The 17649-nt window shown below is 37.2% G+C and overlaps 1 protein-coding gene across 1 annotated transcript; it reads right to left on the bottom strand.

The window, feature by feature from the left end:
* Positions 1–16131: 16131 nt before the first annotated feature.
* Positions 16132–17175, bottom strand: LOC123315972. Its single transcript, XM_044901884.1, has one exon. It carries the CDS (start codon positions 17173–17175, stop codon positions 16132–16134), a length of 1044 nt encoding a protein of 347 aa, XP_044757819.1.
* Between the last annotated feature and the right edge of the window lie 474 nt (positions 17176–17649).

Below are 17649 nucleotides of genomic sequence, written 5' to 3'. Positions count from 1 at the left end.
TCGTCTTTTTTCGAGAAACTAATAATGCCATCATCTGCATTCCTCTATCTTGTTTTGGTTTTGAGTTATAGGCCAAAATTTAAATTTGGGCAATTTCAACTTTGGTCATTATCTCCTTTTCTGTTTGTGCTGGGATGTTAAAATGAAAACATTATAAAGACACTTTTTTGGTAGCAATCCAGTGGCGTACTATGATTTTTTCCCACGAGTTAATTCGCTGAGCTATAACATAAAGTTGTGTTTTTTTTATGAAAACAGTAGTTTAAAATGACTTAGAAAGAATCGCCATTTTTTTACCGTTTCAGAAATATATCATACATGGCCCTCGGTCTTTCTAAGTCATTTCATACTACAGTAGAATCCGATTATTATGACGCCGGCTATATTGACCAATCGCTTATTATGACGCAATTGCAGTGTTAAGTTTGGTTTCATTCAAAACTCCTTACAACAGGGTTCGGATTTAATGACTTCGCTTATAATGACATGTCGCTTACAATGACATGATTTCAGATACAACAACATTATTTGTAGAAAATTTATCCGGTTATAGTGACATCTCGATCGTTTTCTCAAGCCACCCCACTCCTTTTCATGCGACGAGGTTTGATACGATACGAGATATATCAGATTTTTTTGTAAAAACGAAAAAGTTCTTCATATTTAGCTGATAATTTTAAATTTTTTCAATAAAGGAAACATATAATTTGTCGTTTTTCTCTCAAATTGAATCCATAAAAAATATCATTAATTTTGCTTTTTGTGACTTCCGGTTATTATGACGTGTTTTTCATTTCCCCTCAATGTCATTATAAGCGGATTCTACTGTACTGTTTTCATAAGAAAAAGCACATCTTTATGTTATAGCTCATCAAATATGCCTGTTCTGTTATTTATTGCTTCTTCATTTTGTTCTTTCATTTCCTAATTTGTTAATGGGGAAACAGAATACTTGGCAACAAAATATTTGTTGCATATATCATGGATATAGTGATATGTGATATTTTATACAATACATGGCGTTATATAATTCAAGCCAATCGAAAAAATTTAATATCAATATTTTATTTCAACAAAAATAGGTTTATTCAACTTTGAATTTTTCGCCGCATCTGATTCTCATCCTGTTCCTCCTAAAGAAAGCAATTAAAAACCCCTTTCTTTGAGTTTTCACCATCCACTAATTCTGAACAATTATGTTTTCATGTAGTCTGTATTTAGAACTGATTCCGACTTTTGCTTATTCGCGGTTTTCTGTCAAGGTACGTCCAGGCATAACTAAATATTTAGCCGGGATTTATTGCTGTTTAACTTATTTCCGTTATTCTGCTATCATTCAATTTTTCTTACCGTCATATTCTAAGTCCACAGTTAAGCCGAGTGCTCTGAGACCAACCATCCACACTTCAGGACGTCCAGCTGTCATGAGGACTCTGTACTATTAGGAATCAGGGAATCTCCGCTTCCACCTTCAATTATCCTTCGCCACAATTATCCTTACTGCCAATACGACTCCCTGCTGGTGTGAAAACCCGGTATGAGCAGAAAGGACTCCGAGATAAGCTGTGATGTTTTTGTGTAGTATTGTTCGAGCCTATTCCTCCGACTTAATTGCCCGTTTAATGTTAGGGGAAGCGCCCACCAAAGTTGCGTAGCACAGACATGGCACATACATGACAAAGGCGATGCATAATTTTCAGATATCGCACAATTGAGTGAAGTGCCAGTTGCGTGAAATATGTCGTTCTCAGTTCAAATCTGAAAATTATGCATCGCCTTTGATATGTATGTGCCATGTCAGTGCTACGCTACTTTGGTGAGCGCTCCCACTAAGTCTTGGTTCTGGCTGGCGAAAAAGTCCGTTACAACCGTGACTCGTTTGAGATCGGATTCCCTTCTCTTTCCGTTCAGCTCACTCCGTGAATTCACCACCTTTGCATGGTAATTTGTAGGTACATAATTTCGAAAAAAACCCATTTTAGTTGTATAAAGTGTACTGTTTTTATTCCACCTATGGCACTGTGGTTGCACCTATTGCACCGATTTATATCCTTGTAGGTCTTTGGATTCTAAGAGTTCTCTAATAGAAATTATTGTGGTTCTTATTACGAAACAACGATTAAACTTTGTGAACTCGGATTTTGACATTCACTAGTTATCGCTAACACCCCAGATGATAAGGAAACTAGTTTTCCACCAGGGTATTTTTGATATTTTTCCTTCAGAATAGCTGACGCTCGGAACATCCGTAGACTCGCTGTTGCAATTTACTCTATACCTAATCAATTCACGATCTTTTTATATTGAAATATTCAAAATTAGTGTGCCCAAACTAACATTTTATCTTATCTGTGAAATATTCAAGCAGTAAATATTGATATATTTAGAATTCAAGCGAAAATTTTACTCATATTTCTTAAATCGTTAGAAGTTGCAAGCTGCCTCAAAAATTCAGGTAAGAATAATACCTTCAAAGCTCTTATAATTATGTTCGCAGAAAGATCCATTTCTCTTCAAAGGATATCATGTCGCCTGAAGCCTGAAGCCGATGCTGTAAAACCCACATACTTCTTCTGGCTTCATATGACAGCACTGTGAAATATTATAATGCTCTAAACGTTCTATGAGTTTCGTCAAGTGTTTGTTTTGTTCAAGAATTAATTTGGTGTGTAATTTCACATCCAGGCTTCACAAGAGAATGTACAACCTTTGTATTGATGTCCCCATTTGTAACGGGTTGCTTTCGAATTGTGTTCGAATAACTTTGGATATTCATGATATTATTATTCCATTTAGCTTTACAGTCATTTTGTTGTAGAAATAGTATACCAATCGATAAGATCCAAATGCCATATTGCCAATTAAAAAAATTTCATGATAATAACCATAATTTTCCAGTCCGCTTTACTCTCATTCAATGATGAAACCACTTACACCCTTTAATTCATTTTTCACTTTATATCCAATCGATACAAACCAAATATTTTATGCGATCAAAGTGAATAGTTTGCGAAACACTATCTCAACTCGAATAAGGCGATGTGTAGATATATGATATTGAACGTCCAATGAGCTTCTTATATTTTTCATTTGAAAATATGTTTGAGATTGCAGATTACTATTATAATGGAAGTTATACAGGATGTTAGTGAATAAGTGCAAAACACTTCAGGAGGTGATTCTGCATGAAAAAATAATGACATTATGCTGTATAAGTTACGTGCGCAAATGCTTCGTTTTCCAAGATACGTAGTGTGAGGCACAGAACACCCCCATTGACTTACTTTATGGTGTGAGGCTGCTCGTAGACGCTACCGCTACCGCTACCACGATTTCTGGTATTTTTTTTTTGTGGTGTAGCAGGGGGAAAATCTGCAAGTCAGACGAACCACCCTCTCCTGAGTGGAAACAAGTGTGGGGTTTCTCACTCTCCTGAGCTCGAGACCCACTAAAAACCCTTAACTGCTTCTTGAACTTTGGTGCCGGGCATTTGCCTATAAGCCGTTCCCAGCCGTATCGTGCTGGGATTTATTTCCTATCCTCTATTGGATTAACACTTTATTGAATTTTTCAATAAGTTTCTGTTGTTATTTTAATCTCTTTTTAATTGATCTCTTGGTCTCCTTCGGTAAATTCGCATTCTCCTTTTGTCTTCCTCTGGGTCGTAGTCCACTAGTATCCTGAAATCTTAATTCGGATGGTTTTTCGCTGTTTCGAATAATTTCTCTGCTTTTCTGTTCTTGAATTCCGTTAAGGTTTCCCATTTTAGGTCAGTATAAATCTGTCTATTTCTGACAAACCAAGGTGCATCTATTGCACATCGTAGCAGCTTGTTTTCAGTGGCCTGAATTCTTTTGGTGTGGCTCTTTGCCGCGAAACCCTAGGCAACTGATCCATAAGTCAGTGATTTCTGGTCGTTGAGAGGTAGCACACTTTATTTTGAATGGGAGTTCGTACACTGGCGACACAGAAAACACTCATTGATTGATTTACTCTATGATTTGCGATACCGCTATTATTCAAAATAAATAAAGTACGCTACGAGCAGAAATCGAGGTCGCGTATCGGTAGCGTATTACCCGGTCTACGAACAGCCTCAAGGTTATATTGAAAAACTATTTACTTATTGCTCAGAAACCGGGATTCATTTTTGAATTCTTCGTTGAATTCGTGACAAAAATCTATCCCACCCTTTTTTCTTATACATAAAAATCTTTGCATAAAAACTGCGCCCCATATGAAAAAAAGGCAGGATAGATTTTTTGTCGAAATATCTCGGTGGCGTACCATTAAAAAAAAAATTGAGATAATTACCAGTATGCGCACCACTGATGAACATAAAATTCTTAATTGCATGTCAGAAAATGCGCAATAACTACCTCTTGAAACCCACCAAATTTCATTCGCATATCTCGACCTGTTTCAGAGCAATAAATAAATTGTCGACAAAATTCGAGACGAACATGTTTTTTTGAGTGTGAGGGTAAACGTTGGACTTAATACATAGTTATTTTTGTCTTGTTATTATTCATAATCAGCTACAACAAGTGTTCACAACTATTTTCATATCCATAGTTCTTTTTTTGATTACGCAATTTATCCCTTTTACAAAATACGATTGTTTTTTTTTACAGAAGTATTAAGATTGGAAAGAAATTGCAACATTTGAAACCATTTTTTCTATTCCGTAGAAAATTTTTCCATGAAGCCAATTTTTGACCCAAATAGAACACACACATCCCATGAATATTCTATGGATATCCATGATGGATATGTTGGACGTCCGAAGGATATCCGTTGAAGGATCTAGTATAGCCTATGGACGTCCATGGGATGTGACAGTGTGACCTTTTTGGATATCTCATGGATATCCATAATAGATATCCTATGGACGCCCGTAATGGATATCCTCGACATTCCGAGTCAATCGCTTGACAGGAGAAGACGTGCTACAGTGCTCCTAGTGCTATAAAAGAGAAAGCGGACGAGAAAGTCACAGTGCCGTAAAAGTGAAAGCGGAGGTGAAAGTGCCCACTAACCAAGCTACGGAATATTTGATTCCGTCTGTGAAGTTGTGTAGGTTCTATATTTGTTATCGGAATTTTAATTCGTTAAAATTTTCAAAGTTGGTGTTCATCCTAAGTGTCCAGAGAATTTTCTCGTTGGTACTGCAGAAAACATCAGGTGAGCTTATTTTTCGTATCTTTCTTTCTGATTTTTCTCATAGCGTAGAGAATTTTTGATGAGCCGTTTTGTTTTTATGCATGAGATACATTTTTCTTTTGTCTTGAAAAATTTTATTTCCAATTTCTTCGAGTAGCGAAGTAATTATTAATTAGATTCTAAAATGTCTGACCATTCGGACTGCGAGTCCGTAATGGAAGAAGACGCGCCAGAAATCGCTAATGTCGTGTCCGAACACGATATTTTGAGAGAGGAGAACGCAAGTTTGAAAGCGAGGGTGAATGAGTTAGATAGATGCGTATCTAGCTTAGTTGCTGAGATTAAAAATCTCAGGGAGAGGCTCGAGTTGCAGGAGGGAAATAAGGAAAGTCCTTACTCCAAAGCACTCAAGAAGAACATTATTTTGAAAAATGTCCAAGAAGTGAACTTACCGGTTCAAAAACAGAAGATGGAGGTGGTCAAAACCCCTCAAACCAAAATTTCCCCACCCGCCAAAAGAGTGAGAAAGGATAGCTCCTCGTCAAATGAAGAGGCAAACAAGAAAAGAGTCTTGGAAACCCCAGCCCAAGAGAAAACCACTCCAGTGGAGAGAAAAGAAAAAATCCCCCCAGTTACCCTGAGGGGTACGTCCGAATGGACGTCAATTTCCAACGCGTTAATGCGAAACGGAATAAATTACAGCAGAGCGACTACTGTGAAGGACGGAATTAGGGTCGTTCCACAAACCGCGGAAGACCACAGAAGAATGACGGACTTCCTTCATAAAATAAATAGGGAGTTTTACACTCTTCAACGGGAGGAAGAAAAGAAAATCTATGCGGTAGTGAGATATCTACCGCTGGATGCAGATATCCCGACGATCCTTGACGACCTCAAGGATCAAGGGATCGTCGATGCTGAGGTCATAAGAATGACCTCAAATATAACTAAGAGGCCGATGCCCTTATTGCTGGTTAAAACCCAGAATAAGGGTATCTTCGAGGTGAGAAGGCTCTACAACATGAACTGTGTTGTTGAACCTAAGAGAAGGACGACCGGGCCTGGACAATGTTACCGCTGTCAGCGATATGGACATGCCCAAAGTAAGTGCACTTTTCCATGGAGGTGCGTGAAATGCTCCGGTAATCACAGCTCCAAGGAGTGTACGCTCACCAGGGAGAACGAGGAGCGAAATGCCTCTTGTGTTCTCTGTGGAGAGCAAGGACATCCAGCCAGCTACAAGGGATGTAGCGAATGGAAATTGGTCACTAAAAAGACCAAGAGATCGCCAAGATCGAACCAGACCAGCTCGAGGCCAACACAAAATACACCGAGGCCATCCCCAAACTCTTCGGAAGTGAAGAAACCCCAGGAAACTGCAACCAAAGCAGTCAAAGAGACGAAGAAACCAGAGAAAAAGACGGAAAAGGCAAAAACCGTCAAAAAAGCCGAAACCAGAAAAGGAATTTCTGGAATCACTGAGGAACTGGATAAGTTCACGAAAAACCTCCTCAGCACGATGATGCAGAATCTGGAGAAAGAGATTGAGAAGAAGATGCAGCAAATTATTAAGAATATTTAATGGCTGACACGACGATAAAGAACAATCTCATAATCGTCTCTTGGAACGTCGAAGGATTGAGAGCCCGCAGATCAGAATTCGAAGAACTGATTGAAGAGAAGAGACCGGATGTCATAGCTCTTCAAGAAACGAGACTTAACCCCAACGTTCGGATAGCATTTCCCAATTACGATATTTACAGAAATGATAGACCTAACAGCACAGGCGGCGTTGCTATACTGGCTAGAAGGAATATGGATCACCATTTCGACCAAATATTCAATGGACAAGAAGTAGAAGCAATATCGATTATTGTGAATACTAATCGAGGGCAAGTGAAGATTATTTCAACTTATAAATCACCGGATAAGGACATGCTGGAAGAGGATCTAAAAATGCTACTAGAAGGAAGACACCCGAAAATCATAATTGGTGATCTTAACTGCAAATCGCAGGAATGGAACAGTAGGGTGGAAAATACAAACGGGAGAAGACTGAAGATTTATGCTGAAAAACTTAATGCAGTTGTGATAGGACCTGATATACCGACCTACATACCAAGAGTAAATGGACTACCCGATGTACTGGACATTGTCGTAATGAAAGACATCACTGAAGAAATCAGCATTGATACAATAGAAGACGGAACTTCAGACCACAATCCCATAGAATTCATAGTGGGACATGGCCCAAGAAACGAAGAAGAGACACAAACCAAGGAACGCACAGACTGGGAGAAATATAAGAATTTACTTCAGGAGAAAATCAGGGAAATTCCCCAAATAAACACCCAGGATGAATTAGATGAAGCAGTTGAAAAATTGGAAAATCATATAAAAGAAGCCTATGAAGAAAGCACCAAGAGAATAAGGAAACCAATTCCGAAACATTCACATGGAGATACGCCAAGGGATATAAAGGAACTTATAAAAAAGAACAGAAGACTCAGGAAAATCTACAGAACAACAAAAAGAGAAGAAGACAAGAAGAAACTGAATAAGCATAGTCAGATATTGAAAAATGCTTTAACAGAACTGCGTAATAACAGATGGCACCAGAGATTAAGGGAACTGAATACAATAGATCACTCGGCTTGGAAAATGCAAAAACGCTTACGACGAGAACAGACAGTTATACCTCCACTGCATGGAGCAAACGGAATGGTATATACGAGACTTGAAAAAGCCGAAGCACTTGCCGACACAATTGAGAGAGAAGCCAGAATAAATTACAGAAATGATGATGACAATGAAGATCTAGAAGAAGAAGTGGAGGCAAACGAAGAACTGATGATGGAACCACCGGAAACCGAAATCATTCCAAAACCGGCTTCACCAACAGAAATCAAAGAGATCATAATGAAACTGAAAAACCGGAAAGCACCGGGAGAAGATAGGATAACGAATTATATGTTGAAGAAATTGCCTAGAAAAGGAATAGCAGCCTTGACGAATATAACAAACGGAGTGATGAGGACCGAATACTACCCAAAGAGATGGAAAACTGCAGAAATGATAGTTTTCAACAAGCCTGGAAAGGAACGGAAATTTCCTCAAAATTATAGACCAATCAGCCTACTATCAGCACTAGGAAAAGTCGTCGAGAGGGTTATCGCCAAAAGGCTGAATGAGGAAACAGAAATGTTGAAGATAATCCCACCCGAACAATTTGGATTTCGACGAGAACACTCGACTGAACTCCAATTACTACGGCTCATAGAATACGTCACCGAAGGAATACAGACCAAACAGGCCACAGGATTAGTTCTGATGGATATCGAGAGAGCTTTTGATAGAGTATGGCACGAAGGCCTAATCTACAAGATGAAAAGAGCAGGATATTCGACCAAGCTATGCAAGATTATAAGGAATTATCTGAGGAATAGAAACTTTTATGTGAAGATAGATGGAGCAACCTCTCAAACCAGACAATTGGAAGCGGGAGTGCCTCAAGGATCGGTACTTGGACCTCTGCTTTACGTAATATACGTTTATGATATCCCGAAGAATGCTAGGAATATGCTCACCTTGTACGCAGATGACACAGGAATAGCGTTCAGACATCGACGCCCAGAGATCATACACCGGAGACTGCAGGAAGCCATAGATGAATTACTCAAATGGTGCATCAAATGGAAAATCCAAATCAATGGAAGAAAGACTCAAGCAATATTACTGCAAAAGAGAAGATTGAGGATGGAAGAAAACCTTGAAGTTGATGGACAAGAGGTTGAATGGAAAAATGAAGCAACATACCTAGGAGTGACGCTTGACAGAGGACTTACATGGAAAAACCACATCAAATGTGCTGTTGATAAAACAAAAGCCGCAATGAGTAGACTTTATCCACTCATAGGCAGAAGAAGTCATATGAATAAGAACATCAAGTTGACGATGATTAAAACTATTGCGCGACCACAACTCACATATGGATCGGCGGCATGGGGCTTCGCAGCCAAGACCCACATCAAGAGAATACAGGCCACTGAGAATAAACTCCTTAGAATGGCGATGGACGTACCCTGGTTTGTTAGGAACAAACAAATCTACAAGGACTTGGAATGGGAACCAGTTACAGAATTTATGAAGAGAAAGGCGGAAAGGATATTCGACAAAGCCAAACAACATCCAAATGAGGAACTACGAAGATTAGTCGACTACGATCCAACAGAAGAAGCTAGAAGGTCAAGAACCTACCACCGAAGACCGAGAGATCAGTTAAGGATTTAAATGTAACCAAAGAAGAGCTTAACCTATAAAAGCTATAGGCAGCATACAACTATCAACACGACTATGATCGTGTGAGAGTCCAGAAACCATAAGAGTCAACTGGTTAATAGGCAAAATGCCCGGAACCTATGAAGAAGCAGTTAAGGGTTTTTAGTGGGTCTCGAGCTCAGAGAGTGAGAATCCCCACACTGTTCCCCCTCAGCAGAGGGTGTGTTCGTCTGTTTGCAGATTTTCCCCCTGCTACACCAAAAAAAAAAAAAAAAAAAAAAAAAAAAAAAATGGATATCCTATGGATTGACTAAGCACGTATCAACTGATTTATGGAATAGTAGTCGAGCAATGCAGAAATATCATATAATAAAAACTAGTCTTAAAACTCCAACATAGATTATGTTATAAAAGTACTACTCGAGTATTCCGTCCTTGTTCATCGTACACAATTGAGATAATCATATAGTATGAAGCGGAATAATTGAGTTTAGCGAAAAATAGTAGGGGAGAGTTCCTTTGAATTGGAGAGCCCATGAACCGGACGCTACAGTTTTCTATTACACTCAATAGTAATTTAGCATCCTTTACGTAAATCACATTTTCGCAACAAGGCGCGAGCCACAGGGTCAGCCATTTTCCAAGAGATCTCGATCGATGTTGCGAAAATGGGATTTACGTAAACGATGCTAAATTACTATCGAGTGTAGTAGAAAACTGTAGCGTCCGGTTCATGGGCCGTCCAATTCAAAGGAACTCTCCCCTACATATTGAATTTTGGTGAATATTAAATCGATGTGGCTGATACTTGATAAGAATCCATAATTCAACTAAAAACAGATAAAATGTTTTTCACAAAATTGAGTTTTTAAACCATGACACGAATTTCGCCATCAAAATAGGTGGGTCAAAATTTTATCGCTGAAAAACTAACTATACTCCATTCACTTTTATTTTAGCACTCGGTTAACCGAGTGCCATGGAAATTTGACACATTCCACTCTATATAGTACGAAAATGTTGGTTTATGACGCTTGTCACAATATTTTTGGGTTTTATATCAGCGCTATGCTAGTTGACGTTTATACAAACTGATTGAAGACATACTTCATTTTATATTTCCATGGGACATACCAAATCTAGTTATTTGCATGGAAAATAAAAGAGATAGTTTTTAAATATATTTATTTTTGCTATGACAGAAAATTGAATTGTTGACACATAATATGCAGTAGCTTGACGAGAGTTAATGTTAGTTATCTTCTTTGGCTAGAGATTGAATACGTTACATCAGTTGTAGATTTCAAAAAAATCAACCTGAAATGAAATTAATATGATGCAGTGGTTGGAATGAGTATTTCTTGAAGGAATTAACGGAGAATTGAAAAAATGTTAAATTCTTGAACAAAAATCATCTGGCATCACTGAAAGTCAAAAGATTCAAAGGAAGCTTCAAGGCAAGAGGAACTTCACCTTTAAGCAAAAATTTAGTATGAATTAACAATTAACAGGACAGCTTGCTCTTATTTATTGCTGTTTATTTTTAATACTTTGATTAATAAAAATAATTATATATTAATCATCCCTTGAAACATTTACAATGTATAGGACAAGTCAAACGGAAAATAGAAAAATTAATTTTCTTTAACTTATTCCACGATGACATTCATCGAAAACCCTGTAGGTAGTAACTTTTCGCATTCGTTCATCCTAAAATACAATTCTCAGATACCACCACCTTTTTGGTATGATTGTGGAAACATTCAGATTCAGCTTAAATATAAGTTCTTTAGACTCAAATGGAACATTATATAAATTCACTCGCATTGAATATTTTGCTACCGTCTGATTGTAGATATTAGAATATCATGGTAACCCACTATTTGAATGAGCAGACCTGAATTCTAGTGAACGGACCTGAATTCTGAATAGCACTTCCCGAAACCCTGTCTTCTCTCTTTTTCAATAACTTTCGGCATTTTCGTAATATTAATTGATATTAGTTGTATCAACGGCGTTATGACATTAACGACATTTCATTAGTGCCAACCACAGAACACTAATATAAGAGAAGTGCAAACGTGGTTCAAAACCAGCGCAACACGATGACATTTCATTGGCCGCCATTTCGGTAGGTTCGAAGAAAGATATTGGCGGGAAATTTGAATTCGCAGGTATATTTTACTAGGTTATATTGTTTTCAATTTGAATGTTTTTGTTATGAGGATAAGTAAAACTGCAAGATTTATCGAAAGTAGTGAATTTATTGAATTTCATTCACATCATATATAGAAAAGAATTATAACAATAATAATGACATACAGATATACAGAAAAGAATAATCTTCACAATTTCAAACCGAGTCATAAAAAAACTCAAGTTGAATTATTACAAGTATAACAAAATAAAAAATTTATTAGGTGGATTTCTTCTGATTGAATTGAATGTTATTTCAAAATGGGATGTGGCTTGTCGATGGTTGTTTTGATTAGCAGTTGACAGGATAGAGTCAAATTTCAAAAGTTACATCGGCCAAAATTTTTATATACTCTATATAGATAAGATATACATATTTACATTGAAAAATAATAGGTTTCGAATGGAACATACTGAACCATATCACTTTTTTTATCACAAAATCGTTACTTCAGTCTTCCTTTGGCTTTGCTCCTCGAGATTAAGGTTCATGAAAAGAAATATATTCTAATTGAAACAAGTTCTAAAATATCAGGAACAACTAAAATACTTACTGAATAAATAAATATAACACAACTCATTAGAGATTATTGCACTAACTGACGTAAATCTTGACCAAAAACAACACAAGCACATACTAAAAGAAATAGGTTATCTTTAACCGACCCAACTCTGCCAAAATGATGCAAATCTCCATGACAACGGCTAGACTTGTTTACATCTGCCAGCCGACATCTTGTAGGTAATTTCAGACCACAGAGTGTTTTGTTGCCGGTTTTAGTTCATCAGTTTCACCCCCCTGGTGCCAACCTTACTCCGTTCTAGTTACAAAAACTTGAGAAAATAATTATTTCATGGCCAACCGAGTGCAAAAATAAAAGTGAATGGATTAAACTTAGCTTGTTAAGTTTTGCCAGCTTGCCATAGCGACCGTCGCTATGGAAACTTTCTAACTAAAAACAGTGGCAAGCTGAAAAATAGCGAAGTTATGTGAATATATTGTACGGCCAAAAATTTTCAATTTCATCACTCCAGTTCAACTGGCCTTATATATTCTGTATATGAAATTTTCAAATCAATGTCGATTGAATGAGGTAAAAAAAATTATTGTCTACTTCCATCCCAATCCCACTCTGTTCTTCTTCAGGAATTTTGCGTTAAATTGAAATTTGACATCAGGTAAAATTCACTAATAGCATGAGAGGATTTCAGTGGGAACGAACGGCTTATTTTAATTTCCCAAGGGTGTTCTTGGAATTATAACTGAGTTTAATGTTTGCATATCGTGGAAGTAGGTATCGTTCCAACCCCCATTTTAATGTCTATGTTGTATATCTACATTTCTTCATACAAACATGTTTTTTTTGGAAAATATCGAAGGATGATAATTTCCGGATAGCAGAAATAACAGTGACCAGGAGAGCTTCATGAGACAATTTCCCTCAAAGAACTAAAATGAAATGAATGTTATGAGCACGATACATTCTTTTCATTGTATCGTGGTTATGAGTACCAAGGCCAAAAACTACTCCTATCTCTATGAGTAGAACCCTCACTACCCACTCCTGTCTGTGATCGGTGCCAACTTCACATTTTTCAAACTGACACATTCGCCTTGGCGACCGTTAAAAATCTCAAATTTTAGAGATTTTTGGACTTTCTTAATCTGGCTCTTGGGTCGAAATGGTTTTCTTGGCACGGTCCTATTATTCAAAATTCCTTTGATTTGTTGCTTAGTCGTCGAGCAACGAGGGTATGTACAAATAGGGCCATTTTTGTAATCCTCTAAATCCGCTCATCTTCTCCACCTTACCCCTTTCCATCGCTGTTTATGATCCTAAATATTTCTATGCCCTATCCGAAAAAGTTGTGGCCCAATGGCATCCACCCTAGGAATTGAACTAAAATTTATCCAAACGACTATAGCCCCCCTGGTTCCTATGTATGGATTAGCTTTCTATAATACCGAAAATCAAAGAAGAGTAGAAAGATAGGAAACGCCCTCATATCGCTAATACTAAAAACCGACTACATTTTGGCCAGTGAAAACACATTTGACAATGAGATGGCGCTGAAAACGTTTTATCAATACAGAAAAATTTTTAATAACAGTTTTCTGTTTTATAATTGGGGGGCACGAAATTCGAATTCTATTCCTTATATTGAATTTCAATATTGACCTTGTTGAGACCAGAAAACCAACATCCTAAGCAACAAAACAAAAGGATGGTTTTGTTTTGTGACCACGATGTTAGTTTTCATCTGAACATTGTTTGGAATCGATTGATATCAATAAAATACGCTGTTGGATGTGATAAATTTTTATTTGCAATACATAAAAAATTTAAAAAAATTTGAAATTATGGACAACGAATAGAGCTTTGACTAGGATACAAGAGTATATGGTTATCTGCTATACGTACGTCAAAGGTGTTTTTTCTGTGAAAACGTTTTGAATTAATAAACTGAGTTGAATTTGTACAATTTATATCAGAAATTGATATGAATCTACCGTCATAGGATACACATTTCCGTTCCTCACATATTATTTACAAAATTTTCAGAACCACAATTGAAAAAAACCTTACAGAGGTATACAAGACCTGTATTCAAGCCCGTCAGTATAATTTCTTCATGCTTTTTTATGATTTCTTCATGGTATGGTCTCTTTATGACACAATATATAAATTGATTGACGAATGAACAAAACACTCACAGAAGGTTTCATAAAACTTTTGACTTTCCAAACGACAATTTGAGTCACCCGATTCTCAAATCGAAATCCATAAAACTTTTGCATTTCTGAATATATTGAAGGCAATTGAGAATCTTTGAATGGACGTATAAAAGTCATAATTTCCCCTAAATGAACCCTTCATGTAAGGGATGCTTCCTGCATACAACAATTTACGTGGATGAACAGTTCTCAATCGACTTGCAGTAAAATGTTCATTGTACATGGTGTAGTCAGTAGTGTTGGCAGGCTTTTACGCCCTGAGAATTTTATCCACTTCGTAGCACTGAAAATAAAAATCAATGAATGACCGAGTCACATGTTACCAGTTTTAATACTTACATTTCCATTTTCCTTAGTAAAATTCGTTTTATTTTATCCACAGTTCTTCACCATACAATAATATTCGAACGATATTCTGAGGTTTTCGCCAAGAAATTAGACAAAAATTTCAATAATCAGCAACTAGAACGGGCTTGAAAAACAAAAAGCGTTATGAGGTTGTCATTCATATCATATTTAAATAATATCCTGATCACCAAGACGTTGATCAGTTTTGGTGAAGTGCCGTAAGTTCATAAAATAGGTTCATACCCGGAACCACAGGCACATCAATAAACAAAATGAATTTTTGGAATAAATTATATATTGTACTTCATTTGACAGTTTATCCAAAAATAAATGTTACTTTTCAGTATTGATTAAATTATGAACAATTATACTGACTAGACATGTAAATTCAAAATAGAACCCAAAGATATTTGGGGTTCTTGAATGTGGGAATGGATTTCTGTTTATTCGCGATACAAACCTAACATTCATTATCGAAAAATACTACGTTTTGTAACGGATTTCACGAATACCTCAAACTTAAAATAGCAGATAAACAAAGTGAAATCCGAAAAAATATGCTTAAAAAGAGTTTGAAAATGAACACACTTAAAAAAAAATGTGCAAAAATTGATATAAGTATGACATCAAAAAATGAAGTATCGTTATTACTCAGCGTGAAAATTATCCAGAATACCCCCACTATTTCCACCAGAATCGCAATTAGACGTGATCCTTTCACCCTTTTTTCACTTAAGTAATTTCAAAGTTATCAAGGAACTTTGGATCATCTTAGATGCTTGGTTTGGGGAAAAAGTTGATATCAAATATATAGAGATTTTCAAAACACGTTGCAATTTTTGGACGCTACATTGCTATACCTTTGTTGCAGAAATAATGGTGAAATATCTAAATGCAGGATTTACGCCGCTATCTTCAACCAAAAAAAGTTCCTGACCATTAAGTGCTAGGGTCAGTCCGTTCCTGTCGGTCATAAAGACTTATGGAGAAAGTATCAGAAACAAACATTACTGATATTAATGAATAAACAAACGAGAAGGAACAAAGTTCTATATTTTCTATCCCATAAAAAACTCTCAACTTCTTTGTGTGTAACCGGTTTCGTCATGAAAACGACATCATCAGACACAACACTGAAAAGAACAGACAAATATCAGACATGTACAACAATCAAAAAACACAGCTTCCTAACCTACAATACAATATTTCGTCAAAAAACAATTTTTCTTCAATAAGTCTCCAACTATAAGGTTAACAAAAATGTGCTCTCCCAGAAGAGAGAAATCAACGCTATTACAAAAAATATATCGACATCGGATGACACTTGACATTCGGTCCCGCTCTATGATTACTTTTCTTCTTCTTTTTTCTTCTTTCCGGACCAACATTATGTCCACCTCCCACAACTGTCAGACCGGAGGCGCCCTCTGTCGGTCCCCGCTCACATCCGCTAAAGCAGTACACAAATTCGGTGCCTCCACTGAGAGTTGGGCATTAAGTATCTTATCTGGGCAGGATCTGCAATGCTTAATTATCTCAAGGTATTCCAAATTATTAAGGACCCCAACCCTTCTCTCCCTATGCAATATTTTGTAACCCTCTTCCAGATCTACCGGATGTCCTGTCTCCAAGATGTGTTTAGCAAACAATGACTCTGTGTTATTCTGTCTAATGCACCTGTGGTGTTCCTTAAATCTAACATCAAAACTCCTTTTCGTGCGTCCAATATAAAAGGAACCACATGTACAATTCAATTTGTAGACACCAGCACTATTCAGTGGACTGTTTCTGTCCTTATTATTGATCAACAATTCACTCACGGTCCCAACAGTCCTGAAGGAAACCATGACATTAATCCGTTCTCTCAAAATCTTTGCAATCTTGTAGGAAGACGTCCCACTGAAAGTCAGTGATGCATATTTCTTAGGTTCGTCATCACTTTGCTGAAGCTGGCTAATAGAGACACTTCGCTCAAGAGTTTGTCTATTCCTCCTACATATCATCCTGTCAACTGAACTCTCCGATAAGCCATTATTCCTTGCTATTTGTTTGATAACATCAATCTCCTCACCAAGGGCAACTGATGACAACGGTAATGCAAGGGCCCTGTATACGTAACTGCGGATAGATGATAAACGGTGGGAAAACGGATGGAAAGAGGTGTTATGTATAACCACCCCAGTATGAGAAGGTTTCCTATACACCCGGAAGGAATGGTTACCATTGTCGTTTGTGATGCTAAGGTCCAAATACTTAATGTTTCCTTCCCTTTGAACTTCCATCGTGAATTTTATTTTTGTATGTATTGAATTCAAGTGTTCTAAGAACTCATGTAACACATCCATGCTACCATTCCACAAGCACAGGATGTCATCCACATACCTGTAGTAGTATACGACATGTTCTCTGAAAAGGCAACTTTTGGAAATTTTGGTCTTCTCCATGTGGTCCATTACTAGCTCAGCCGACAAAGGGGACACTGGACACCCCATGGACAGGCCATCCTCCTGAGCATAACAATCTCCATCGAACACAAAGAAATTCTGTCGCAGACAACATTCAAAAAGTCTATAATATTGTATGACTTCTATGTCACTCAAATTACTGTCAATAAGATGTTGTTTTTATTTCCAAGGCTTCACCCACTGGAGTATTTGTGAACAAATTCACCACATCAAACGACACTAACACCGCCCCAGGTGGAATTTTTATATTCTTGATTTCATTAGCCAGTTCTACACTATTTTTAATCGAGTATTCTGGAGTAAATCCTGTAATCTGTCTAAAATGCCCAGCCAACCACTCTGCAAGCTTGTGTGTAGGAGAACCAGTATAGGAAACAACCGGTCTAATTGGCATCTGATCTGGAATGTCCGACTTATGGGTTTTGATTAGCCCATACAATCTAGGTATCGTCGTGTACTGAG

Source organism: Coccinella septempunctata, chromosome 6 (assembly GCF_907165205.1).
Source record: "Coccinella septempunctata chromosome 6, icCocSept1.1, whole genome shotgun sequence".
Lineage (NCBI taxonomy): Eukaryota > Metazoa > Arthropoda > Insecta > Coleoptera > Coccinellidae > Coccinella > Coccinella septempunctata.
The sequence above is the reverse complement of the archived record's forward strand: the minus strand, read 5'-3'. Positions and strand labels throughout refer to the sequence as shown.